Genomic DNA, 27,923 nt, shown 5'->3' with positions numbered 1-27,923 from the left:
CAATACAAGCAGAATCCAGCATTCGAGTCACGTGTTTAAAACTGATGAGAGCAAATCACATCAAATTTAAATAATGTGAAAAAGGCTTCTTGCAGGAAGGTTCAAGCTTGAGTGTAACGTAAGTTTGGCGTCTTCTCCAGTGCGCTCACATCACTGAGATGCAGAGACTGATTGTGTTTTATCACAAAACATGCCTCACATCTCCTCCGCTGCATGTATGGACTGATCCAATGAAGGAGAAAGGCTTTCACCGCCCCTGAGATAACCTCTGCTTTCCATAAGGGACCAGCTGACAAGATGCAAAAAAAACCAAACAAACAAAGTACACAGTTGCAACTCTTATATTCTGTACCAGAAGTCACAACTCTGCACTTTGCAGAGTGTGAATGAAGTCCACAGATGCCAAAGTGCTTGTCTGTGCTCCTCACGGAGCACAAGTCTGCTTCAAGCACTTGGTTAGCGCTTAGCACAAGCCTGAGTTTGGATCATTGTCAAAAGGGGAAAGGTGAATGATCCGCGTCGTAAAGGTGCATGCACAGGAGCCGGTCTGGCCGAGGGGATGAGGAATAGGGCTTAGAAGGCACTGAGACAATCACATACCTCTTTTCCCTGCGCAAACCAAATAAATCATTGAAATAAAAAGCAGAAAGGGAGTCAGGATGAAGGACAAAGTGATGTAGCACACAATTCACAGTCAAAAAGGCACAAAAGACCAAGTAAATTAAGAAATCTTTCAATCTAAACAAAACCTTAAAAAGCCTATTTTCTTCAATAGTGTGTCTCTTTTTCTTTTCTCTTCGGGTTTTTGATATTGCTCTTCAATCTCTTTCCAGCACAGTCTTCTTCACAGAGACGTGCCACTCTGCTGTGGGACTCAGATGAAGCCGACTGATCGTTCAGCTCCACTGCCGCATCTTCTCCACTTCAGCGTGTGTTTAGATCAGACTGGCTGTGCGGACAGGAAGCAGGATGATGACTCCGAGCAGGGGGGCGATGGGGAGAGACTCAGAATTTACCGTTTGGGTTGTGAACGTACACGAAGCACTGAGACCCCCAGTCAAGAACAATACCATCCAACACCTCCTGTCAAATAAATCTCCCTGTCTCCCGTGGATATGTTGATGATTTTAAAAACTGAACTGGAGCCAAAGCTGAAACAATTCATTGGAAAGTCTGAAGTCAGCCAATACTCTTAATATCGACCAAACAAAATGCTGCCTGTTTCAATCAATTCTACATCTGTATACAAGCTTTATGGCTGATAGTTTATTTAAAAAGGAATCTGTGCTATCTGCACATTTTATTGAGTTTAGCATAACAGTGGTACACCGAGGTATGTTGGCGATTACAAAAATGTTGGGAAAGTGATGTATGCAATATCCATATTTCATTTACTGGACAACAAAATAATCCAGTTACATTCAAAATAATGTGAAGACAAAACTGTGTAGACTTTCAACTGGTATGGAAGACAAACAACATTGTCTCTCCGTTCGCTCTTTAAAACGATGTAAACTAAAATACATAAAGGTAAAACACAACGCACAACAATTGATGGAAGAATTTGATATATATTAAATTAAACAGCTAGATATCTTAAAGCTCTATACATGTTCTGAAATGAGATATATTAGACAATTTATGGTTACCAATCAAGAAGCTTTAATATCTGAACCAATATTGAAAAGCACTTTCTAGCAGTGTTTTTTTATTTAATGTGGCTCTGCTCGGTTACCCCTCATCCTCTTTATCCAGCCAGGGACAGAGCAATTATTTTATGTACCTTTTATCTTGTTTTTAATACTATTTTATACCGGATCTTATCATTTTCAATTTGTTTCAATTTGTTGTTTTAATAACAATTACAATAAAGTTTCTGAATGTGATTCCTCTGACTTTCACTACAGAGTAGATCAGTTATTTTTCACTACAAAGACAAATCAGTTCATGGTGCCTTCATATAGCTGACGGGTTTGAATAAAATACAGGTTTTAATTGAACGCATTTAATCATAAGAGACACTCAAGACTGCAGAGAAATGACATTGTCACCACAGATAACACACAGGAGTCTATGTAAATACACACTTCTTCTACACGTCAGCATGGGTTTTTCTTGTAACGCATACATGGACAACACTAATTAATTTAAAGTATTTTGTCTTTACCTACAATATATTTGATTAAAATTCAAATGCAATCGTTTGCCAAAATGTTTTTGTTTTTTTAATAAAATTGTATTTTTAACCCCCTTCAGGTGTGTGTGTGTGTGTGTGTGTGTGAACTGACCTCGGCGTGATGCTCCTCGTTCTGCTGCAGCACCTCGATCACCAGCTCGGCCAGGCGGATGGTGTCCTCCAGCTTCTTGGCGGGAGTTACTAACCGACCAACATTCTCTGAAGGTCAGAGATCAAAGCGTCAGTACAGCCGACTTCTGAGTGACCAACTCATGTCTTACTACTTTATGCATGCAGCCTAGGAAGTCGGAAGTATGTAAGGTTGATGGAACCTTCTGGTTGTCTGAATGATAAGATGTGATCTGATCTGCCACTTGGGAACACGTCAGTGATGGGACACCACAGAACCACAGGACTACAGTAATAGTTCAAGTCTTTAATGAGCACAGCCATGGGACACTCAGGGAGCTGCGAGAAAAGATTCAGATTCAGTACTTTGGTAATAGTAACCTGAATCAAGCTGCTGATCAGATCTGAACATCATTCAAATGGTTGCAATCTTGAATATTTCTGAGGTGAACGTATCTCTGAGTTCAGGCCACAGAAACTGGAGGCGAGCAGGGATTTAATGTGCTTTGCTCAATGTTGTGGGTTTGATAAAAGCAGCAGGATTAAGACAACGCATCAATAGTTGGTTAAAACTAATCTGTCACATGACGGTCTACTGAAAACACACAGATTACATTTGCAATCAACAGTTACGAACGGTTTCCAACAAAGTTGGGATAAAGTGTACAATTTTGAACAAGGATTCAATGACTTTTATTATAAAAAGCCTCCTTTTAAGATTCTTTTTCAGATTTTATCTTTTATTCTTATCAGGTTTTCTTCAACTTATAGCACTTTGAGATTTTTTTTAAATGTAAAATGCATTACAAATAAATGCATTATTATTCTTATGATTATTATTGTTGTTGTTGTGTTCACTTCTATAGAAAATAACCACAGCACTAAACCATAATGATTTGTGCACAGTATTTCTAATTATCGAATAGTGTTCTTCCAGATGATTTATTGTTAAGATCTGTTGTTAGACAGGCATGCTGCACCTGGCTGGTTATCAGTAGTTAACTACTGAACTGTGGCTGGTTTATCTACATCTCAGTAGCTCTGAACCTGGAATGACAGTGAATAGAAACGAAAATCTCTGTTTTCCAGCAGCAGCGTGGAGAACAAATGACTGTGTTCAGTAAAAACTTCCCATACTACACTTGTTTCTGTAATATTAAGTTGCCTGTATTTGTGTCCCATTTCATGACCAGTTCAAGTACAAAACAGTGATTTTTTTCTAAGGATTTTCTGTTCATGAAATGATCCTTATCGACAGTAGTCTTACAAATGTACAAAGTGATGATCATGCATGTTCCTGCCAACCTCAAAACTGTGTTTATCTTCATCCAAAATCAGTGGGACCAAGTGAAACTAATTTAAAAAATACAAAATTAATAAATGCTCATATTAGAGTTGGGTACCAGACCTTCAAGAGCACATTTCTATTTTCAACTGAACATATGTGTTACGCAGGATGATGTGTACCTCTCACTGGTGCATACATGTCCGTCATCTTAAACTCAGTCCTACTCATTCTGCAGTTACAGGAGCACCTCCATTGTCTATTTGCCTAGAAAGCTGCAGTGTGGCTGGAGGTAGTGACATGTGGTGTGGAGCTCATGAATCACATCCCCGTCGCTGCGACAGAACAGTGATGAGCCATGGGCGTGATGAGGGATGTAAACAGCATGTACACCGAACACTCATCATGCAGTAATGCAGTCATGAAGCCGTGCTCATTCCCTACAGTCGCTCAGTTAGTGTACAGCTTCTCGGTGTCGAAACTGCATCCCACTGCCTTTTAGAGTTGAATTAAAAGTACACGGATGAGCCAAAAGATCCTGTCCACACCTGTTCCATGAGAATCATATGACGGCGAGACATGTGGAGCATTGCTTCTTCGACCAGAAGTTAAGATTTAGTTTTCATTGAAGAAACAGTCTGAATCACAGTCAGAATGTGTTGGCTCATCAGTGAACGACCTACTAGACCTTCATCATGTTTAGTGATAAGACTGAAAATATACCATGACCATTTCACCGACTCTTCATTCCTTTTAGCGAGCTGATGCGTGAGCTCAGCAGGAAGTCAACTCATGGCTGGTTCGAGACCCACTTTGTCTTTCTCTAGTTAAAAGGCCATGGTATAAGCATGATAATGAACTCCAATGTGTTAGATCATACATGGTGTAGATATACACTGATTAGCCACAATGCTAAACCCGTTAGCGTAAGGTGAATAGCAAATTGTTACAATGGGGCCTGTCAAGACTGACTATTAGCCAGCAAGATCCTGAAACCAACACATTAGGGTGTCTTAAACTGCTGAATGACATTACTATGACTAAAATATTGATGAGCAAAGAAGAACAACTGCAGGTCTGGTGTCTCGAGGTTGTTTGTGCCTAAAGTGTCCAAGTACGGTCAATAAACCCGTGACTGGGTCGTGGTCACCCATGTGACCTCAGGATTACAATTTTGGCCAGCAGGAACCAAAAGTGGCACAAAGAAAAATTGGCACACCTCTGACAAGATGTACGACCCTTCCTGATAGCATTAGCAAACTGTTCAGCTACTGTTTGATGAAAAAGGTCAAACTGTTCCGATCTATATGTGATTTGTGTTAGACATCCAGGAGTTAAAGGATCTGCTGCCTGATTCCACAGGACACCTTCAGAGATGTAGTGGAGTCCACACCTCGACAGGTTGCAGATGTTTTGGAAACAACATGGCTTTAGTATTGTGGCTGATTGGTGTATACATGTAATAACAGATAATGGAATCTGAGGTAGAAACACCATGGCTTCAAACAAAGTGTCTCCACTTCATCCATTATTTTCATAGATCAGGACACTTGATTGTGCTGTATCACTTACAAGAGAGTTTTGAAGTTAGCAGAGATAAATTGGATGGTCGGGATTCTAAAAGTAAAAATGATATTGTTGGAGGTTGGAGCAGCAAGAATGCTCGACTGAGTCCCGTAGAACAAGGCAATAAGAAAGAAGCGATCAGAAAGCTGTTGCTCCTGATACTCCAGCATGTCAGAGGTCAGCTGTGGCGGTCAATTCTGCACTCAACAACATCATCAGAACATTTTTCTACAGCAACTCAAACACAACATGAAAAAAAAGAGTTTAAATCGTATCTTGTTTTCTTGTTCGTGTCAACAGTGATTCTTCAATTCAAACTGCAGTGAATTGCGGCGTTCCTCAGGGTTCTGTCTGAAGTTCCGTATGTTCTGCTATGTGAGCTTCCACGAGGACACGTTATCTGGCAAACTGCTTTGAATTCCACGTGACACGAAGATCTGTTTACTAATTGAACTGAACCAGATCCTTGTCAAACCTGGTCTGGAAGATATAAAGCTGCTTCAGAAATGAGATTATATGAGGCTACCAATGTTTTACAGACAAACCCTCTGCCTGGCTGGCACCACTGTGAGGAAAGGTGGTGTTATCTGTGACCAGGATAGATCCTTCAACTCCCACATTAAACAGCTCAGCAGGACTCAATAATCTCACTGAAATCAGGAACATGTTGGCTGAGTGACAAGCTGGACAGTCAATGTCTCCGTTCTTTTACTTCTACTTCAAATGAACTGTTTACATTCTTTATTATCAAGATGCCAATACGTTTTATTTGGCTTCCTGTAGTTCTTCTTCTAAGGAACAGAGCTCTTAAAGCCCAGGCTCCATCATATCTTTAAAAGATGTTTGTCCAATACTGTCCCAGCAGAAGTCTCTCTCTGTCTTCTGGCTTTGGACTGCTGCTACTTCTCTTTGAATGCCCTGGGGCCTCATTTAGAAAGGTTGCTGAGGCACAAAATGGGTCCTGAAAGATGCGTATCCCACTTCCCACGCAAAGTTTGTGATCTAAAACAATAAACTTTGCGGGAGAATTGTGCGTACCGGTAGGCAAACTTAGAACCTTGCGCATTTTGGAGACGAGGGAACTGGTGGTGCTCGTGTTGATGTGGAGAATTGAAACCAGATTCATCTAATATATTTCACATCTTCAAATATCAGACTTACGAATCCACGTAATCGTAAGCAGCAGTGGTATAGACGTTTCTTTAGTGGAACATTACTACTGAGTCAGCAGCACCATGTTCATATGTCATAGTTACATCTTCAAATGATACAGAGCGCTGGATTGAACTGACTGATTATCAATTGTGACAAAGTGTGTAAAAATCAGTCTAATTTCAGAGTAAACATAAATATTTACAAGTCCCCGTTCAAATATTTAATTCATACATTTAAAAAAACAGATAAAACTGAAGTTTATCGGTCCACTGTGGTCTCCACCAAAATGTCTCCTTCCCTCTCCCACACCGATTTACGCTGGCCGTCACAACTACGACGGCTGTTTTGCGCCCAGCAGGGAGTTTGGCCCATGATGTCACCATCCTCTGACCTCCACCTTCAGATCAGACTCTCCTCCTCCACCTCTACAGTCACTGACCTCTCAGTGGTTCTCACACAGCGGTGACGACGCGCTGCCGATCGCTTGTTTGTCTTTTATTAGTGATTCCACTACTGTGACACCAAATAATATCATTTCCCTGACCTCCACCTCCTCCATGACTATTTCGCTCTACGTAAAATTCCTTTTCTTCGTCTTTTCTGTCAGGATTTAGCATCAAATGCCAGCGATGAAGAGGCTGATTGAGATGCAAAAATATTGACGAGGTACTTTACATTGACGGTTTATGGTAGAAAGTGGGCGTGTTGAGGGCGGGAGATGAACTGTCAACCTCCCAGGTGGACTGGGGTCTATAAAAGGAAAGTTAGTACAGATGTGCCTCTGCAGTTTTACCGATCCAAATTTTTTTGTAACGCACACCATTTTCAGCTTTTGGGCACACGTACATTTTTATTAGGAATCCTCTGCAAGGTTTTATAAATGAGGCCCCTGGACACCACCTGTCTTTATACATGTTCATGCCACCATAGACTCTCTCTCCCTTCCCCTGCAACGTCCTGTGGATATGAACACATTTCATCTGAGTTTTCTTTGCCCGTCAGCCAGCAACATGTAGATTATCGTTCATGTGTTCATCAGGGAGTTTCCTACGCCGCCGTGGTTCCACTCTTCTAAAGAGAGTCAGCGGCTCACAGCCTGAAGAAGTTCATGTCAAGCTCATGAAGCTCGGAACTTCTGCCTGATGCAACTTCTTGTTGGGATGTGGTCACATTGGTCAAGCCAGAGCTCGACACAGTTTTAAATGTTTTAAATGTTTCAGCCCAACAGCTTTCGTTAAACTCTACAATTTATGAAGCAGAACTGCAGGGTTAGTTCTGCCCCTAACTGTTTCTTCCTCGGTTGTGAATCATGTTTCATCAGTTTTTTTTTAAATTTGTAAAACTTTGGTTTCACTCTAGTTAAAGCTATTTTTATTTTGTATTTTTCATTTCAAGGCTACAGTTCTTGCTTGTCGTCAGGCTTGTTTTTCATTTAAATTTACTTCCTTTCTTTAGTAATTTCAGCTATAAAGACTCCAGAGTTGGTCTTCACAGCAGTTCCTCCCCCACAAACAATATTCCTGAACTGTCTCCTCGGTGCTTCATCTGTGACGTGTGGAACTGGTGTGGATTTACAAGGTTTCTCATCAGAAAGAGAGTAAAGAATACAGTAACATCACCTTGATGCTTTTCATCTCTCTGAGCTTTCTCCACTAAGTCAGAGGTTCGTTTAAAGAAAAAAAGGTTGCAAGGATGGAGAGAAGGTTGAGAGAGGTGGGATAATGTTGGGTATGAGGGGGAGAAGAGAGGAGATCAACTTCATATGACAGTAAAAATTGTAAAATTACACGAGTCAGAAATTGACTTGTGTAAAGAGATTGACTATTTGTCTAAAAGTTTGTTCTTCATGTAGGTTTTGTACCTGACAGCAACAGAAAAGGACAGAAAATCAAACTTCATGTTAATGAAAGTACAGAAAAAGAAATCTGTGGAGAAAGAAAACACAACCCCCCCCCCACAAATAAGAGAAAAATTCTAATAAGACTATGAGTCTGACTGAAAACAGAGACCGTGGCACATGTTTCTCTTGAAGGATCAAGGAAGTCGTGTGACTTGTCCCATTTGAATCTTCAACACGTAAAGAGATTTGCACACAAGCAAAGTAAAAATGCATTCAAGTCGCAGACAGACATTGAAGAGGCGGTTCAGGCAGGACAGAAAAGAAGCCGACAGAAAGAGCAGGAGGAGGAGGAGGAGGAGGATTTGGAGACACATCGAAGAGCTTGACATACGACACAGCCACACCGAGGGACGGAGACCTGAGGAGGCTGTGGTGGGCGGCCGGGCTCAGCGGGGAGGGAGGGAGGAAGGTACTCACGAATGGTTAAATCCATCACTTGAGACGCCAAGCAGAAGACAGGGTGCTCGTACATCTCTCTCTTTTTCCCTACAGAAAAAGAGGGAGGATACCGAGGCATGCGAGAGGCCAGGGTCAGAGGTCACCAGGAGGTCTGTGATCATACTGAAAACCTGACAGGAACAATCTGTTGGAAAAAAACCTCAAATACCTTTTGTAGGAGGTGTAATTTCTATCCAAGTGGACATACTGGAAAAAATATCTACTGTATCTTCAACTTGATGTCTCTGCAGACTAGATTTGTTTTGGTTTGCTTTTATTAATACATCAATTGTCAAAACTAATTTAGGGTTTTCGTTCATGTTATATAATACATGTATTTTTACATATTTGTGTGGTTTACTAAATTGCCTTAGAATCAACATTTAATGCGATAAATAAACTAGCTGCGGTCTTCTTCAATCTTCTTATTATATACATTTTGTAAGTTGGTTGGTTTGTTGGTTTTAGACTGGCCTTTCAAAATGTAATGTTATCGGTGGTGTATTGGTCCCCATACTCTCTATTTTTGCCGTCTTTTAATGCAGGCCAGAAACTATTTTTTAGTTTATTTTAAAACAGCAATATGTAAGACAACTTTATTCTATTCTATTCTATTCTATTCTATTCTATTCTATTCTATTCTATTCTATTCTATTCTATTCCATTCCATTGCATTCCGTCGATGCCATCTATACCACTGAGAGGTGAATCATGGGGGATTTGGAAGTTGGAGTAAACGATGCTTACTGAAAAATAAGTGGGTGAATGTTGTGAACCCAGGTATACCCTGGACTACACCAGTGCATGCTATATTATTTATGTAGGGTAATATTTAAAAAAGAAGAAATGTTGAGCTTGTTTTGAACTCGATGGCAGAAAGTTAACAAATCCAGAAAACAATGAACCTTTTCAAGAACAACTGAGTTTAAAAAGAACTTCTCAGATTTGAATGGGCATAGATTCACCACTCTGTAACAAACTCTGGCTTGAACAATTTTAGAAAAGTATTTCCTTAGCACATAAGTTTGAAAATCTCTACATCTATATTAAATAACAACCATGAAAAAAAACTTTGAGTGAACTTGGAGAAAAACTCTTTCCATGAGAGACTTATGTTATTTGATATGCATGTATTGAATTCAGTTTCATTGTATTGAGCATGGATTCATCATTCTAATAAATTATGTTTATCTTCCTTCTGAAAAGTATTTATAATCAAATTCCATTCACTTTTAACGTCAGCAACCTGCTTTATAAAGTGCAATGTGTGACGTGATTTTTTACACTGGGATTTATCATCAATCTGCACCAAACCATACACATCACACCGTCAGCGAGCTAAAGTGTCACAATCATAATGGCATATAAAATGCATACAAAAGCACAATCTACATCATTCCAAAATCAAGAAGATAAGTGTGAGGATCAGGCCAGTTAATATGCCCAAAGATGTGAATTAGCCCCAAGCAGGGCTATTGTTTGATATACTCTCTACATTTGGAAAGACTGAATATAAATCCAATATACTGGGCATTAAATCTACATTTAGGCCCATTATTTGCCAGCACCATGCCAAAATTCAGAATATGGATCTTATATTTAGCTGAATCCAACTGAACACAAATATCTCTGTTGTGAAAATTCTATAATTTCCAATAAGATATATAAGAAAAAAAACGTGCTTTTTCCCCACTTTCATTCTTGATGGGGTTTTCATTAATGTGTTTTTCATTCCAGAGTTTGTTTTTTTACACATCACAGCCAAGAGCTGATTTGTGTCATTAGCTAATGTGCCAATAAAAAAACACATTTTTGAAAGGCCACACACAACAATTCTCACAATTCACAACTAAAACAGTGTTTATACAGTAGATATTTCCCTGATTTCAAAGATTAATGCTTATTTTTCTAAGTTATAAATAATCATATGTTTGGCAGCATGTTTGTGACGCCTACTAAACGAAACGTGGACGGAGACTAATATGTCCTGTTTATTGGCCTTTCTGCTCCTTGACAACAGGTGAAGAGAAACAGCAAAAGCCAATAGACATGTTGAAGGAAGGAGTGAATATGAAGGTTCTCCAAGAGGAAGGAGCAGAGAAGGAGACAAGAGGAGTGTCGGTTCAGCTACGAGACAAGCCAAAGTGAAAGCGAAAGGCAGTGTACTTGGCTGGAGGAGAAGCTGAGGCAATGTGGACAAAGTCAGCATAAAGATTGAATTGAATGCATTTTTACTTCCTGTACGTTTGATACTAGAATAGACTGCAGCCGCAAAAACAAAGACAGCATTAGTACAACACATATCATGAGATAAGTACATTTTGAAATACAACCACATACCTTTAGTTCAGCTCCTTCCATTTTAAAGTGCAATGTGTGACAATGGTACTTTTTAACTCTTAATAAACACCCTTTGATTGCGCTTTACACACAGGCCTACATCAATATTGGTGCTTTTCCACTCGTTCCTACTCAGCCCTACTCGCCTCACCTCACATGAGAGGAGTCATCTGAGCTTTTCCCCGCCGTGCACAAGTAATCACCGCCGATAGAATCTGTATCTCCTGATCTCCCGTATCTCAAATAATAAATTAAATCATGCATATCTTTGTATATTTATTAAGAATAAATATTCCAAATTGTGTATTGCTCTGATTGTGTAAAGATGTGCTTCAATGTCCGGTGTGCCGGGTTCACTGGTGCCCATGTTGACTGGTGACTTCTGCCACAAGCTGTCAGCAGCAGCTGATGTTCAAATAAGATACAATATTTTAAACTTTAGCAGAAATGCTGTTAAAAGGATTTCGCCAGGACCGCTATGGACTTCAGTCGGCTTTTTAACATATGCGGTGACAAGGCACAGTCGAGGAAGCCAGGCACCAGTTAACAGGGGAAGTGGTTAATAGAAACATGGCTGGTGGCTCAGAGGTGGCCGGTTGCTGGGTGGAGCTCCCTCTGAACCCTCTGGTCGCCACCAGACAAAGGAACGTCTGCAGCTCGTCGCTGCTCCATGGGGTTTACATATTTCTGTGCATCTTTCTCTGCGACCGTTCTGGTTGTGATTTAAAAATGGCGAGTGAACGAGACGCTCTCCTGACTCCTGACAGCCAATCAGCAGCCTGCCGTCTGCCAAAGTCACATTCTCCACTCGCCTCAGCTCGCTTGGAACCTCGTTCTGGCAGGTACCAGGAAAGTACCTGGTAGTGGGTACTAATACACAGTGGGAAAGCGTCAGACGCAAGGCGAGTCCAGTCGAGTACGGTTGAGGCGGTACTACTCGGTATATTAGTTTGAATTTGGAACTGTTACCTATGCTTTTCATGGTGTGCTCCGCTGTGAGCAGAAAACCTCCCCACACTGTATAATCAATCCCTCACATTTGAATCCAGAGCTGATATGAGGTTTTTAATGGCAGTATCCGGAAACGATGCAGAGCTGATCCAACAGGAACTCACCTTCCAGTTTGGCGTACTCTGACAGACGCTGATAGTTGACCAGAGCCGCCTGCTCCAGACACTTACGGATCACTGCCTTCACTTCCTCTTGTGGGACCGGAGTGACAATATCTTTCATAAGGACCTGACATGAGCAACACAGAGAGAGTTTACTGCTCACACATCGGCTTGACACCTGAAATAATGCTGGACCAATTAAGTTTCTATCCCCGAGCAGTTTGTTTCACAGTCAGCTGTAAAAAGAAAAGAAAAAAAAAAAGCAAATGATACAATTATGTAAAGTAATAACTTTCTCAGTAGGGAAACCGCTGAGATTATATCCCTTCTCTGGTGGTTCCGGAATAAATTTACCCCAAAAGACTTTGCTTTAGCTCAACAGAGATCGATTGGACCTTCCTTCTGGATCTCATTCTGTGAAGTTCACTGAGCCAGTAAGTCTTTGAGGAAAAGGTCATAAACAAGAAGATGGAGTGTAGAGATAGATCGCTTTCATGTCAATAAGCACTGATACTGTATAACAAGGCGTGCCTGCACTCATAAAGGGTTAGTGTTAGAGGGTTAGTGATAGAGGGTTAGTGTTAGAGGGTTAGGGTTAGTGTTGGAGGGTTAGTGTTAGAGGGTTAGTGTTAGAGGGTTAGTGTTAGAGGGTTAGTGTTAGAGGGTTAGCGTTAGAGGGTTAGTGTTGGTGTTAGAGGGTTAGTGTTGGAGGGTCAGTGTTAGAGAGTTAGTGCTAGAGGGTTAGGGTTAGAGAGCTAGGGTTAGTGTTAGTGTTGGAGGGTTAGCGTTAGAGAGTTAGGGTTAGTGTTAGTGTTGGAGGGTTAGTGTTAGTGTTGGAGGGTTAGTGTTGGAGGGTTAGTGTTAGTGTTGGAGGGTTAGTGTTGGAGGGTTAGTGTTAGAGGGTTAGCGTTAGAGAGTTAGGGTTAGTGGGTTAGTGTTGGAGGGTTAGTGTTGGAGGGTTAGTGTTGGAGGGTTAGTGTTAGAGGGTTAGCGTTAGAGGGTTAGGGTTAGTGTTAGTGTTGGAGGGTTAGTGTTAGTGTTGGAGGGTTAGGGTTGGAGGGTTAGTGTTAGTGTTGGAGGGTTAGGGTTAGTGTTGGAGGGTTAGTGTTAGTGTTGGAGGGTTAGTGTTGGAGGGTTAGTGTTAGTGTTGGAGGGTTAGGGTTGGAGGGTTAGGGTTAGTGTTGGAGGGTTAGGGTTGGAGGGTTAGTGTTAGTGTTGGAGGGTTAGTGTTGGATGGTTAGTGTTGGAGGGTTAGTGTTGGAGGGTTAGTGTTAGTGTTGCAGGGTTAGTGTTGGATGGTTAGTGTTGGAGGGTTAGTGTTGGAGGGTTAGTGTTAGAGGGTTAGCGTTAGAGAGTTAGGGTTAGTGTTAGTGTTGGAGGGTTAGTGTTAGTGTTGCAGGGTTAGTGTTGGAGGGTTAGTGTTAGAGGGTTAGCGTTAGAGAGTGAGGGTTAGTGTTAGTGTTGGAGGGTTAGTGTTAGTGTTGGAGGGTTAGTGTTGGAGGGTTAGTGTTAGAGAGTGAGGGTTAGTGTTAGTGTTGGAGGGTTAGTGTTGGAGGGTTAGTGTTAGTGTTGGAGGGTTAGTGTTAGAGGGTTAGCGTTAGAGGGTTAGCGTTAGAGAGTTAGGGTTAGTGGGTTAGTGTTGGAGGGTTAGTGTTGGAGGGTTAGTGTTGGAGGGTTAGTGTTAGAGGGTTAGCGTTAGAGAGTTAGGGTTAGTGTTAGTGTTGGAGGGTTAGTGTTAGTGTTGGAGGGTTAGGGTTGGAGGGTTAGTGTTAGTGTTGGAGGGTTAGGGTTAGTGTTGGAGGGTTAGTGTTGGAGGGTTAGTGTTAGTGTTGGAGGGTTAGGGTTGGAGGGTTAGGGTTAGTGTTGGAGGGTTAGGGTTGGAGGGTTAGTGTTAGTGTTGGAGGGTTAGTGTTGGATGGTTAGTGTTGGAGGGTTAGTGTTGGAGGGTTAGTGTTAGTGTTGCAGGGTTAGTGTTGGATGGTTAGTGTTGGAGGGTTAGTGTTGGAGGGTTAGTGTTAGAGGGTTAGCGTTAGAGAGTTAGGGTTAGTGTTAGTGTTGGAGGGTTAGTGTTAGTGTTGCAGGGTTAGTGTTGGAGGGTTAGTGTTAGAGGGTTAGCGTTAGAGAGTGAGGGTTAGTGTTAGTGTTGGAGGGTTAGTGTTAGTGTTGGAGGGTTAGTGTTGGAGGGTTAGTGTTAGTGTTGGAGGGTTAGGGTTGGAGGGTTAGTGTTAGTGTTGCAGGGTTAGTGTTGGATGGTTAGTGTTGGAGGGTTAGTGTTGGAGGGTTAGTGTTAGAGGGTTAGCGTTAGAGAGTGAGGGTTAGTGTTAGTGTTGGAGGGTTAGTGTTAGTGTTGGAGGGTTAGTGTTAGTGTTGGAGGGTTAGGGTTGGAGGGTTAGGGTTAGAGGGTTGGAGGGTTAGGGTGAGAGGGTTAGTGTTAGAGGGTTAGTGTTGGAGGGTTAGGGTTGGAGGGTTAGGGTTAGAGGGTTAGGCTTAGAGGGTTAGGGTGAGAGGGTTAGTGTTAGAGGGTTAGAGGGATTGGGTGTCACACAAAGGACCATGGGCCCAAATCGGCCCTCAAGATGCTCCAATTAGATCAAACCACCAAATAATTGTTTTAATTTAAAAGAAAAGACAGATTTTGTTTAATGTTTTTTTAAATGTTATTAGAATAGCATACAAAAGACAACACAGACACCTGAACTGATATATCGGTGATGATGACATGAAAGCTAGCAGACTAGCATTAGCCTCAAAGACATGTCATCAGAGTTTCATTAAAATTGGCTTTATTTGGATATTTTTTCTGATAAGTAAGAATCACCAGACAAAGCCATAACCCTAACCCTAACAATCATGGGAGCTTAACAAAAGGCGTATAGGATGAGGTACTGGTTTTCGACAAGTGATATTATAAGAAACACATTGGGATTATAAAGGAATACTATTTCAAAAGCTGAACTGTTGGATAGATTTGCCAACCAGTCAGAGAGGATAAATTTCACTTTCTTGTTTATATGACCAACTGATAGCAGTGACCAATCATATTGCCGCTGTTATCTATTGAAGAGAGATCATGAATTCAGTTTCATGAGTCGTAATGTCTACTTACTCTTTCAAGCAGGGACAAAGTAGCTTTCAGGGCTCCCTCTGGTCGTCCAAATGGAAAACAGTACCTGGGGAAGCAACAAAGTCGGTGTCGATGTGAAACCTTTCACTGACCCTGACCCTAACCCGTTTCAAGAAAGCTGGTTCCTACCTGAAGTGTGTGATCTGGTTTTCCAGAAGAACCCGTAGCCTCTCCTTGATCTCCTCAAAACGCTCCTTCTCCTCCACAGTCACGGTACCGATGCCATCCGGCCTGAAAGGAGACAGACATTCACAAGTGTTCAAGACTTGCTATGGAGTCTTTCAGAGACAGAGACAGAGACAGTAGTCTTTTCTCTTTGCTATCACCTGATCTGCTCATCGGATCAACCAAACCTTTCTGGTGTCTGGCAATACAATACTAATGAGAAAAAGGAGGTGTGGCCTTTGTTTCTGACAACCTGTACCAGCATGATTGGCATGGCAATGTTTCAACAGCTCAGACACCAAATACCTTCCCTATTATTCAATATTCAACACGTGACAAAATGGTGTTCTGACGGTTTTCTGAAAATGACCTGGACGTCAATGTGAGAGAAACTACCCACTAACCCACTTCTAATATTTTAATCTGAACAGTTCAAGTTTATTGTGGTCAGATGTCGATTAACACTGAAAATACTAAGGGACCGTCTACATGACAATGCTGGTTCACGTAAACGAGGCGGTGTTGGCCGATCATCCATATGAAGAGGCGTTTTTGAAGCATTTTAGAAGCGTGAAAGCTTTTAACAAGGGTCCCAGAGCTGGGGAATTCTAAAACCCCGGCGTGTGCTAGTGACACAAGCAGCAGGACGAGCAGGGCCATAGACGCCGAGATCAAAGTGACTTGTGGTCTGAACTTTTTTCGAAAGAAGAAAAAAGATTGTTTTCGCTCGTGTAGATGTGGCCTAAGTTATTAGGATTTGGTACAAGTAAAATCATTCACACATTTCCATAATTAGTTCATCAATTAATCTGTTGTTGTTATTTTTTGTCCGCTTAATAACAACTGCTACAACTTCAACTAATTTAACGTGAGCATCCGATAGTATTTGTCAAATGGTATCGTGGAGTTTTATCAAGGAAAATAAAATAATAATAATCTATGCACTTGTTAAATTCTTTAATTATGACCATTTTATTGCAAAATACAAATATAGAATATAAAAAACTAAATATTTAAACCACACACTTAATTTTGAATTATCAATCCTTGTTATTACATTACTAATATCAGTTACAACTGCAAAGACATGGAAGATCTGTGTGTGTGTGTGTGTGTGTGTGTGTGTGTGAGTGTGTGTGTGTGTGTGTGTGTGTGTGTGTGTGTGTGTGTGTGTGTCCACTTCTGATGTGTTTATCGTTTGTGACACGCTTGGGTCTGGGTGGAGTGTGAGCAGAGTGCATGTGACAGAAGAGGCGCTGGACTAGTGGCCATGACAGCATGATGAGAAGCAGGAGACATGACACTCCCCGCACCCCCACCCCCACCCCCAGCCCCCACCCCCCACTGACATGTCATTTTAGCGGACAGTGAGAAACCGTGTGTGTGCGTGTGTGTTTGCGTGCGTGCGTGCGTGTGTGTGTGTCTGATTGGGAGGAGTGGGCACATGCCGCACTGCACCATGAGTTGTCGTGTTAGATTTTAAAGGAGGACCAGTTTGCTCAGCATCAGAGATCATCTCATCCACTGACACTGCCAGTGTGTCGCAGACACCTGTAGGCCTCCACTGCTGGAGAGCAACACACTGAGGAGGAGGAGGAGGAGGAGGAGGAGGAGGTGGAGGTGGAGGTGGAGGAGGTGGACATGTCTTTATGAAGCCTTTAGCATCTTTAGCTCGGCTAATTTTAGGATTTATGAATCACTGCGTGAAACATTCCGTGATGCACATGAATGTGTCACGATCCTTATACAACCTATAATCAATTCATTGATTATACAGTAGCCTCGGCATTGAAAGAACACACTGAACCATCTGAGCAGGGTGTTTTTCAGGACACACAATATTCTAAAACGGATATATCAATCCTATCTCCGATCGGAGATTATCCACTATTTCATGTGTGTGTGTGTGTGTGTGTGTGTGTGTGTGTGTGTGTGTGTGTGTACGTGCGTGCGTGCATGCAAAGGTTTGTATGCATACATGCACATTTATTTCTGTGTGTTCATCCATCTAAATGTATTAATTGTATGCTTCTAATTGCAATTTGAGTCATTTGTATATGTGCTAAATGTATAAATGTATTTGTGCGTGTGGATGTAAATAAACCACTTTATCACTGTGTTTTATATGAATTCAGCTTGATAGTTTCTTGTCATGTATCTGAGCACATCACATGCTTCTGTCTGTGAGGAGTTTCACCAAACCTGCTTAAGTTATGAAAGATATATGGAGGAACATTTTTTTTAAATATTTATTTAGTCATTTATTTTTTCAGAAGTGTAAAAACTGTGTTTTGACTGTGTTGTGGTCTTCAGTGTCTGGCTGCAGGACCGAGGGTCACAGTGGTGGATGATAATAGGTGGCAGCAGCTGTTGATTTGTCCGATATTGCACATCAGAAGCAAATTTCACTGAGTGCGTGAGAAGAAGAGCTGCAGACAAGCCGCCTGCACCGACATCCGCAGCGTAAAAAGCCATTTCACCTCCGTCACTGTGGCAGAAAATAAAAGAGGGAAATTTCACACTAATTAAGTCCTGCAGGGCTCCATTGTGGCCCCCCCTTCCTGTCGCGTGTTCCTCCTTGGCAGCTTCCTCATGTTTGCTTGACCTGATGACCCCTCAGCTCCGATGACGACAACAAGCAAATGAGCCATCAGTGACAGCCAGACGGGCCAGAATCACTCACACATCTGCCTGAGCGCGCGGCAGACTGAGCCTTGCTTATCCGCACAACGCTGTTTCTGCAGCTCCTATCCTGTACAATCTTTTACACTAATTATGAAGATTGATGAAATGATCCGCTTCCAAATGCTCATTTATGGCTTTTCTCAATGTTGAGCCTGTGATAAGAAAAATATTGTACAAATATGAGAATCGCTGGGCACTTAAAACTGAATGTGATAAGATAATTAAACGGAACCGTTTCAACGTCTGAAATATGATTTTTCTGTTAACATGTTTAAATTGTGTACGACTGGAAACTGCAAAGGTTTCTGCACATGTCGGTAGAAACAGACACATCATGACCTATTTATCACGAAATCTACAGAGATATTTGGTAGGATACTGAAGTTTATTTTTTTAACCAGCATTGCAAACGTGTATGGTAATTTAACATGCAGTCATTTCACTAAACATCATGTCTTCATAGTTTGCTGATGAAACCTTCAGGGAACAACTAAGATATCCATGTTGTTTTGTTGTTGTTGTATGTTTTCAGTTACAATTTAATCCAGAAATAAAACTCAATAATACTTCTGTCACTATTTTACCATCCCAGACACAGACGCTTCATATTGTATTGTCGGAGTGGTGGAGTATAAAAACACAAGATATTCATTCAATCATCTCGCAGAGCTTTCAAAACACACGGAGGATCTGAACCAAGTCGACATTTCGCTGGATAGAAGTCAAATTCAGACACTTTAGTCCAAGTTGGTTGCGCGGCCCCCTGGGGGGCCGGCAGGCTATTAGCGGGCATGGTGGGGGGAGGTGTTTGTTTGGGACGTTTGTTAGACTGTGTGTGTGTGTGTGTGTGTGTGTGTGTGTGCACGGGGGCATACGCAGCAGCAATAGCAGCGGAGACGTCACACATGACGACCTGTCAACCTGTCAGGCTCGGACCTGCAGGCGCAGAGCGGCGCCGCGGAGCAGGTCGCCGTGAGGGCGGGGCTCCACCGGTAGCGGCTTTCACATTAGTGCGGATGAATTGGATGATTACTTTTTAATACGTGTTGAACGCAGATATTCTGCCACCGTGAAACAGGTTCATGTGGTGAAAAAGATAACAAGCCTCCACACGTCCACAGACTTCTGTCAGACTCCTTTTTCTTGTCATATTCGTCCCTCTCCCTTTCCTCCCCGTCTCTCGGAGCGACTGTTGTCCATCTGTCCATGCTGATCAGAAAAGGCCTCAGTCCTCCGTCAGTGTTTGTCAGCGGGACGGAGGGACGGAGGGATGGATGGATGGATGGAGGGATGATGAGGAGGGGCACTGACAGACAGCCCTCCCTGACCTTTGCCCTCAGCGCCGGAGTGGCCCTCGTCTATCTTTGTTCTGCTCCATCCGCAGATGGCCGGCTGCCACGTTGACAGATTTGATGTCTGAGGACATCACAGCGGATTAGACGAGAGGTAAATAGTGCAACTTAGATAAGAGAGCACACGCTGGAAGAAAAGCCACATGACTCCAAGGGCCGAGGCGCTTCGGGAAACCACGCCGTTTGTGATCAGAATGTCGCGACTTCAGATGAACGCCACGACCACGCGAAACACACAAAGTCAAAGTTTCACCATCGACCCACTAAACCGGTGAGAGGGGAAAGTAAATACGTCAATATTTAAAATTTGATCCAATGTAGATTTTCTTTTCACCTTACATGAGCACAATGGAGTTCAATGAAGTTGGCATCAGTCAATATGATGTCTTTCACTTGGCCTTTAAAATTTTTGCCTATTTCTTTTTTATTTTTGATCGAGAGAGGGAGAGAGAGAGAGAGAGAGAGAGAGAGAGAGAGAGAGAGAGAGGGAACTGGTATGTATACTTTCTGCTCATGAGCCTAGGGAACCATTGTGTGGTGCACGTCTCCTACCATTAATTTAGTTGTCACTGTTATTACTGTGGTTACAACCAATCATACAATTCGATTTTTGGCTTCATTTTGCTCCATGAAATTGTTTCTGCCACATTGTTTCTCTTCAGCTTTTGGAATCTCAGTGCACATTTTCACAAACTCATAATGGCATGATTCTTTCCCTGCTAATGCTAATGCTATTGCTAATGCTAATGCTCGTCTAATCAGGAAAAGCGCTTGGGACAAACATATGTCAAACATAAGGCCCGTGGGTCAAAAACGGCCCAGAAGAGGCTACAATCGGGGAAAACCACCAAGAAAATGGTAAAAATTTATTTTTTTAAAAACAAATCGACAACACGACACAACACTGAGACCCGAGCTGAGATATTGGTGACGCTGTCATGAAAGCTAGCTACCTCAATGCAATCAACAAACAACCATAATGCAACAGCTATAGGAGAAGTTTCACTGTATTTTGCTCCAGAAGGCTTCATTAAAATTGGCTTTATGTTGAGAATGGAGTCATTTTCAGTATTTATTTTTTTTTGGGGGGGGGGGGATATCGACATTTTCATCACATATACTCTCCCCCACCACAATAAAAAACTTTAAAGTGGCAGTTTAAAGGTTATTATGGCACCATTTCCCCAGTCCAGCTCACTCAAGTGAACTAAAATGAGTTTGACACCCCTGCCTTAGGTCATCCTGCTGCTGGTTTCAAACCTTCCAATGGCTGCACTGACTGCTGAAGCACCGAGTGTGTTGGTGGGAAAGAATGAGATGGTGGGTCATTGGTCAAAACCTCCAGAGCAGGTCCAGGGTCAGTGGTGGAGTGTTTCGTTATTGTTGTAAGAGTGATTAGTGTGATGTGCATGTACATAAACAAATGGCAGGTTGATTTTAGTGGTGTAAACATAGGGGAGTCTCCATGGCAGTAAATGTGCATATGTTGTCTTTGTGGCTTTATATTTGACCATAATGCAAGTTTCACACGAGGAAAGGCTTATTTGTAAGCAATGTGGCCACAGGAACAGAGCAGACACACCACTACTGGAGATAAGTACTCAGGAGCACCTGTTGCAGGAACATTTCCAACATGACAGAACCACAATAACGGGATGAATACAACGGGATGTGCTTCAATTTGCAGGAAGACTGTGGTACATGCATCCATCATTTTCCTATCACAGACCAGCACTTCCTGGTCGTCCCGGCTCCATGTCGCCCCATCCAGCCCGGTACTCTACCCAGACCAGAACCTACCTCTTTGGTCCGGAGGGACCTGTGGATCTGAAGTCCCTCTTCTTCATGAACTCCATGATTTTGAGTTCTCTCTTAGCAGTGTGGGCGGGGGACTCAGGGGGGGCAGAGGGGGACAGGGCTTGTTCGAGTTCGGCCTCAGATACCGGCCAGTTTAATAACCCGGACAGACGGTGACTGCATGCGGTTATGGAGGGTGGGGGTGGGTGGGGGGGGGGGGGTTGATCGAATCAATGTGAACAAGGTCAGAAGGTTTTAAAAGGGACAAAGAGACAAAAGAGAAAGGAAAAGTGAGCATGCAAACAAACATGCAGACAAAAAAGAAGTGTGACAATCTAATAAACTCATAGAAAGAAAGAGGAAAACATAAAGGGACCACGCTCTGGTTCAGCTTGCTTTTCAAAGACAATCAAAGTTAGACGGTCGAGCCGAAAGTGGAAATGTCCAAGATAAATACTGAGCATGAAAACATAACTGCAGGGACTAAAGAACACAACTCAATGTGAAAATGTTGTGAATTAAAACGCAAACTGTAAACTTCACAAACTGAATTAGAAACAAAGAAAGCAAAATGGCAAAATAAAATACACATTTGAAAATGACCTCAGGATAAAGATTTTCTATTCGAGGTACTAAACAACCCCAATTATTCTATTACGTTCTACCTTCTGATTGTTCCTGCAGGGGAAACAAGACTGGATGTACAGAAATCAGAATATCATGGAAATGTTCAATATTTGGTGTCATTTATTGCAAAAAGTGAAAAGTGTATATGATGTCAAATCTAATTGGTGTTTTAAAATGTAAAATGTAAAATTAAATTAAAAAAAATTAGATTGTGTAAAACACTATTTCTCTTAATCATGAATTTGTGGGTCAACTTCAGTTCATAGAATTTTTATTAGAAGAAAAACTGCTGAGTCGACGTTTGTTCGACTCGGATGGTGTAAAAGCTGATTGAAAGAGATTCAAGGAGAAAGTGATTGGGAAAAAAGGGGAAAGGCACTTCAGACTGAAGAAGACTGAGGTGCAGAACGTCAGTGACGAGTCCAGGACATGGACCACAGGTCTCACATCGTCATGACCCAGAGGGAGGAAATTGAACTTTGAATCAAGAGATAGATTTATGGTATAAATTGAACCTTTCCATGGTATTCAAATCATCACCTGTTATTTGGTCCCTTTCAAACGGTGCTTTCTGACCACTGGTCGGCGGCAGGTCCCGCCTTTGGTTTGGCAGCGGTTTGATTCCTACCTGTTTCCGTGGACGTGCGAGGCGCAGAAGGCGAAGCTGTAGTGCAGCAGCGTGGGGTCGATCATGGCGCCGTTCTCCGCCCTCTCCAGCAGGTCGCTCAGGTAACAGAGGTGCCGATGGCAGCCTCGGACGCCGTAGCGGGCGCAGTACTCGTCCAGGACAAACACCTGACCAGGACTGAACCAGCCCTGCAAGGGAAACAGAGAAAGAAAGAAAGAGTTCCTTTTAGAGGTGTTGTTCAGCCTTTTAAGACAAATAAAATAAAATTAAATAAAATTAAATAAAATTAAATAAAATTAAATAAAATACAATTAAATACAATTAAATACAATTAAATACAATTAAATACAATTAAATACAATTAAATTAAATACAATTAAATTAAATACAATAAAATAAAATAAAATAAAATAAAATAAAATAAAATAAAATAAAATAAAATAAAATAAAATAAAATTAAATTAAATTAAATTAAATCCAACAACTTTGCAGTCAAACAGCTGAAGGAAGTGTGCGAGGGTCAGTGGGTCGAGGGAGTCGTCTTCCAATGTGTGTTTGGTGAGTGCATTTAAGTTTGAATTGTCTTCCTCTGCATCTCCTAGTATCCTCTCCTCCCACAGTACAACAACAATAGACTGTACTTGTTTTATTTCCTTCATCTTAATATAGCTTTTCACTTATTTATTCTCCTTTTTATGCTGTTTAACTCTCACTTAGTACAGCGATTGAGTGCAAAATTGTTCCTTGAAATTGAACGCAGATTTACTTTTGAAGTATTTTTGAAGTGAACCGTTTCCTCTGCTCATGTGGAAATGTATTATTTGTATGTTACATATGTAGAGTGCGACTGTTGTTTGCAACACTACCCTGAATGGCTGGACGTGTGGGGTCCTGAAGAGAGGATCAAATATGGAGGTGGTTCAGGACGACAAATACCAAAAGTGCAAAGCAAAGTCGACTGAATAGAAAGGAGGAGAGGGATTGTAAGGTTTTAAAGTGTTTGATAATCCTAATCACTGGAGATTAAGGTTCTTAATTCTTTGCTTTAATATATTTCCTTGTAAAGTTTTAATGTATTTGTTCTATTTCTTCTTCTGTAAAGCACCGTGAATTGACTAGTGTCTGAACGGTGCTCCATAAATGAATGTGCCGTGACTTTAAACGATTGTGTGACTCTGGAGCTGCACTGCGACAAACAGACACTAACTTCACCCGTCGTGATCTGATACTCTGATCCTCTGCTTTATGAAACAGTAAATACTCTTGTTTTACTAGTTCAATGACTATGATGTGGACAATGATGGAGCCTCAGGCTCTTTGGTATTGATTTTTATAATGTACTTGTTTATGAGACACATCATAGTCTCATAGTTTATGAAACTGCCAGATTTAATAGCGCTCTATTACTTATTATTCAGACTTTACTTCAACAGACTTCCATTGAGGTTCAGTCTTGGACATCCAGTGTGACAATGAGGGAAACAAACCCCAGAGTGTCCTCACCAGGCAGGAGTAGGAGTCGTTGAGTCTGTGGTCCAGCGTGAGGCGCTGCACCAGCTCGAACAGCGAGGCGTGGTCGAAGTTACACGGGTTCGCCGAGATGAACTCGTCCATCCCATGTTTCTGCGCTCGATCGGCGTCTGTCCACAGCGAGGCGCCCGGCGAGGACAGAGACAGAGAGACAGTCAGAGAGGACAAGAACGATGGGGCTCCCATCCATTCACACTGGGGACAGACGTCGGCTGTTGAAGAGCCCACAATCAGTCAATGCTGCACCAAATCACTATAACCTGAAACTCTCTACACTTTGATCTCACATTCAAACAGAAAACAAAGCTGATTTCAGGGTGCAATTTGCAGGAAGGGGGGGGGGGGGTTCCCCTCCATAGTGATGAAAGCTATATCACCTATATCAGAGGAGTCAACACACATTTTAGTCCAGAGCCTCAAACACACCTGAAGTGGGCCGGACCAGTAAAATAGCTCCATGAAAGTTTAAATGGAGTTTTCTTTTGTTGTGGAACAAAGAATACTTGATGGAATTGCCGACATTGTCACAAAACCAAACAATTACTACAGAAAGTTACAACCCTTGCAACATAAAGCATATCTTAATGAAACCAAAAAACTCGTATAGCTGTTGCATTATGGGTGTTTTTATACCCTGACAGCTTTGAGGCTGGTCCTCTATGCTGCTTTCATGCCAGCATCACTGATATATCAGAAATTTGTTTAAAAAAAAAATCTGTTTTCTTTAATATTGTTGCACTTTTCATGGTGGTTTGGCCTGATTGGAGCCTCTGGGTTGCAGGATAAAAAACAAAACAAAAATAATTGTCTGGTCATCTCTGCAACCGACACACGTGTGCGTGCGTGTGTGTGTGTGTGTGTGTGTGTGTGTGTGTGTGTGTGTGTGTGTGTGTGTGTGTGTGTGTGCTTCATGAGCATGCCTCTCCTCTCACAGATTGCACCCTGACTCATTGGAAACGGCCCGGCCAGCATTGACATGTTGATGCAGCATTGACAGGGTGGAGTCACCAGGTGGGGCAGAGTCACCAGGTGGGGTGGAGTCACCAGGTGGGGCGGAGTCACCGGGTGGGGCGGAGTCACCGGGTGGGGCGGAGTCACCGGGTGGGGCGGAGAGAGGGTGGACGGGAGAGTTGTGAGCTGGAGGTTGGTGGTTAGTTCTGATCAGGGATCAGGTTGGTGTTGTAATTCATGCAGAATCACAGTGAGCGCGTCAGGAAACCTTGACAAACACCATGAAGCTGCTCCGATCATGTTGCTTTATCATTTTAACTCACTGTTGTGTAAAGACCAAACAGGAAGGAGGTTTCAGACCTCTGAACTCGCTCCATCAAAACCACAATGCAAGTCGAAACTGAGCTTCAAAAAAAACCCCCAGAGATCTGAGCCGTACTCCACTCCTCCGCCTCCTCGTGGGCCTCGGAGTGCTGAGGAGGAGACGGCAGCTGCTGCCGCTGAGCCGCCGACACGCTGCTTCTCTGCACCGCCATGCAGACGAGGTGTAAGACCACCACATCCAGTCCTGGAGGATGACACACTCTGACAGGCGTCAGTGCAGCCACAGCATTTCACTGCTGCACATCACACACCTCCGAGGAGGAGGAGGAGGAGGAGGAGGGAGGAGGGAGGCCGCCTCCACACAAACCTGACATCCTCCACCGCACACGCTCAGAACACGGTGTTCTACAGAGGTGGAGTTAGAAGGGAGGAGCAGCGTGACAGCGAAAAGAAAGGCAACCAACAAAATGTACATGTTTGAGACAGAAAAGCTTCTGTTGCATAATAGCTTCAAATACAAGTAAAACCATGTGGGACGTTAAAACTAGACGTCTGTTCATGTTCAATGTTCTCACAAGATTTACCTGAGGACATTCTGAGGCTCCGCCCACTCAGTGGACAATCAACTGAGCACAGGAGAAGAAGAACCATCAGCTGCTACACTGTCAACAAGACCTCTGCTCTTCAGAACATGGCTCAGAGTGAAACTTTTAACCTCTGGTGGAGACTGTGGACTGTGGACTGTGGACTGTGGACTGTGGACTGTGGACTGTGGACCAGGAGTGTTCAACCTGTGGCTCTGGAGCCACATGCTCTTTATTACCTCTGCAGCAGCTCCACTTCAAAATATGAACTACAAATACTTATTTTGCTTTAGTTTTTATTCAATTTGTATTCAACATTGGTTTTCAAAAATGGTGCAATCTCCAGGTTAAACGCAGCTGAATAAAGTGAAACAGCTGAAAAAAAACTAAAAAGATGGAATTGCTAAAAACGGACAAAATAGTAAAAGTTACGTCTCCCCCCAAAAAATACACAGAAAATGGGCAAATTAAAATGACTAAACGTATAGCTTTATTTTGGAGGAAAAGAAAAAAAGAAAAAGAAAAAGGAAAGAAAAGGAAAGGAAAGGAAACAGAAAACCAAAAAGTGCTCATGCAACTAAAAGTGGTGGAACCATTAGCAGAGCTCAAAGCGAAAAGATGCCATAAAATGACTCAAATGGGACAATATAAAAAAAAACTTTTAAAAACAGCTACATATTGAGAACCTTAATGAAGCATATCTAAATTATACTTGTGATACTTCATGAATGCTAACTGTTTTTTCTTCAATCCAGGTCATTCACATGTTTCCACACACCAAATTTTATTTGGTGAAAAATCATGAAAACATTTCTTTTAGCCATAAAGGTTGCAGACCCTGTCCAGATTCTGGACTCCAGTCTGAGGACTGTGGACCCTGGATTCTGGACTCTGGACCCTGGATTCTGGACTCTGGACCCTAGATTCTGGACTCTGGACCCTGGATTCTGGACTCTAGACCCTGGAGTCTGGACTCTAGACCCTGGATTCTGGACTCTAGACCCTGGATTCTGGACTCTGGACCCTGGATTCTGGACTCTGGACCCTAGATTCTGGACTCTGGACCCTAGATTCTGGACTCTGGACCCTGGATTCTGGACTCTAGACCCTGGATTCCGGACTCTAGACCCTAGATTCTGGACTCTGGACCCTGGATTCCGGACTCTGGACCCTGGACTGCTCTCCAGGAGCTGCCGTGGATGCAGCTCACACTGAGAGACTTTCAGATTTGTCAGCCAGCGTCCTCTTCACTGCCCAGCGAGACGCCCCGCTGTCAGTCAACTCCACCAAACAAAGAGCGGGACGCTGCGAGCTGATTATGTTCCCTCAACAAGTCCCCCCCCCCCAACTCCACACACACACACACACACACACACACACACACACACACACACACACACACACACACACACACACACACACACACCACTCAAAAAAATCTAAAAAGGTGACATTGCGGTGCCCCTTTGGTCTGTGGCTGGTGGCCTGTCAGGTCTGTTTGATGTGAGTGAGCGGGAGTGGAGGCGGGCGGACTGGACAGTAACGTGCAGTGACACTAGTCACCCCGTCCGTCTGGACAGGGGAGGGACGGCCTGACGATGATTGATGGCTGCTATTCATTTATAGATCCAGAGGAGAGGAACCGACCGGGAGGCAGTGCTGGTCCTGGATCTGCTGCGGACACCCATTCTGGGAGGTTTGGTGTGCTTGGCTTGTTTGTGTGTTTTATGGTCAGTTCAGACACACACACACACACACACACACACACACACACACACACACACACACACACACACACACACACACACACACACACACACACACACACACACACACACACACACCTCCAGCTGCTTCTCAGATTTCATATTTTCATACTGAAGCCGATATATCCATCAAACTTCAATCACAAGTTATTACGTTTCTGAAACATGTGCTGTTAAGTCTTTTTTTTTTTTATGTTTTATGCCAAATGCAATTTCACACTAAGATTTTAAAAATCTGGACTATATTTACATATTTACCAAACTGTGAAAGTGTAAAAGTGTACACTGT

At 42.5% G+C, this 27,923-nt stretch overlaps 1 protein-coding gene across 1 annotated transcript in view; it reads right to left on the bottom strand.

Moving 5' to 3' along the window:
* The window catches only part of cadpsa (Ca2+-dependent activator protein for secretion a), a gene marked incomplete at both ends in the record, with an annotated part of 181,796 nt that overhangs the window by 65,349 nt on the left and 88,524 nt on the right, over positions 1 to 27,923 (bottom strand). Inside the window, 7 exons of the mRNA XM_080495890.1 lie at positions 2,289 to 2,395; positions 8,629 to 8,697; positions 12,105 to 12,228; positions 15,208 to 15,271; positions 15,355 to 15,456; positions 22,480 to 22,667; positions 23,983 to 24,119. Of these exons, the coding sequence (XP_080352016.1) occupies positions 2,289 to 2,395; positions 8,629 to 8,697; positions 12,105 to 12,228; positions 15,208 to 15,271; positions 15,355 to 15,456; positions 22,480 to 22,667; positions 23,983 to 24,119 (791 nt within the window). The remainder of the gene's footprint in view (positions 1 to 2,288; positions 2,396 to 8,628; positions 8,698 to 12,104; positions 12,229 to 15,207; positions 15,272 to 15,354; positions 15,457 to 22,479; positions 22,668 to 23,982; positions 24,120 to 27,923) is intronic.

Source organism: Blennius ocellaris (assembly GCF_963422515.1).
Source record: "Blennius ocellaris genome assembly, chromosome: 4".
NCBI lineage: Eukaryota > Metazoa > Chordata > Actinopteri > Blenniiformes > Blenniidae > Blennius > Blennius ocellaris.
Note: the sequence above shows the minus strand (reverse complement) of the source record. Positions and strands in the feature narration are given on the sequence as shown.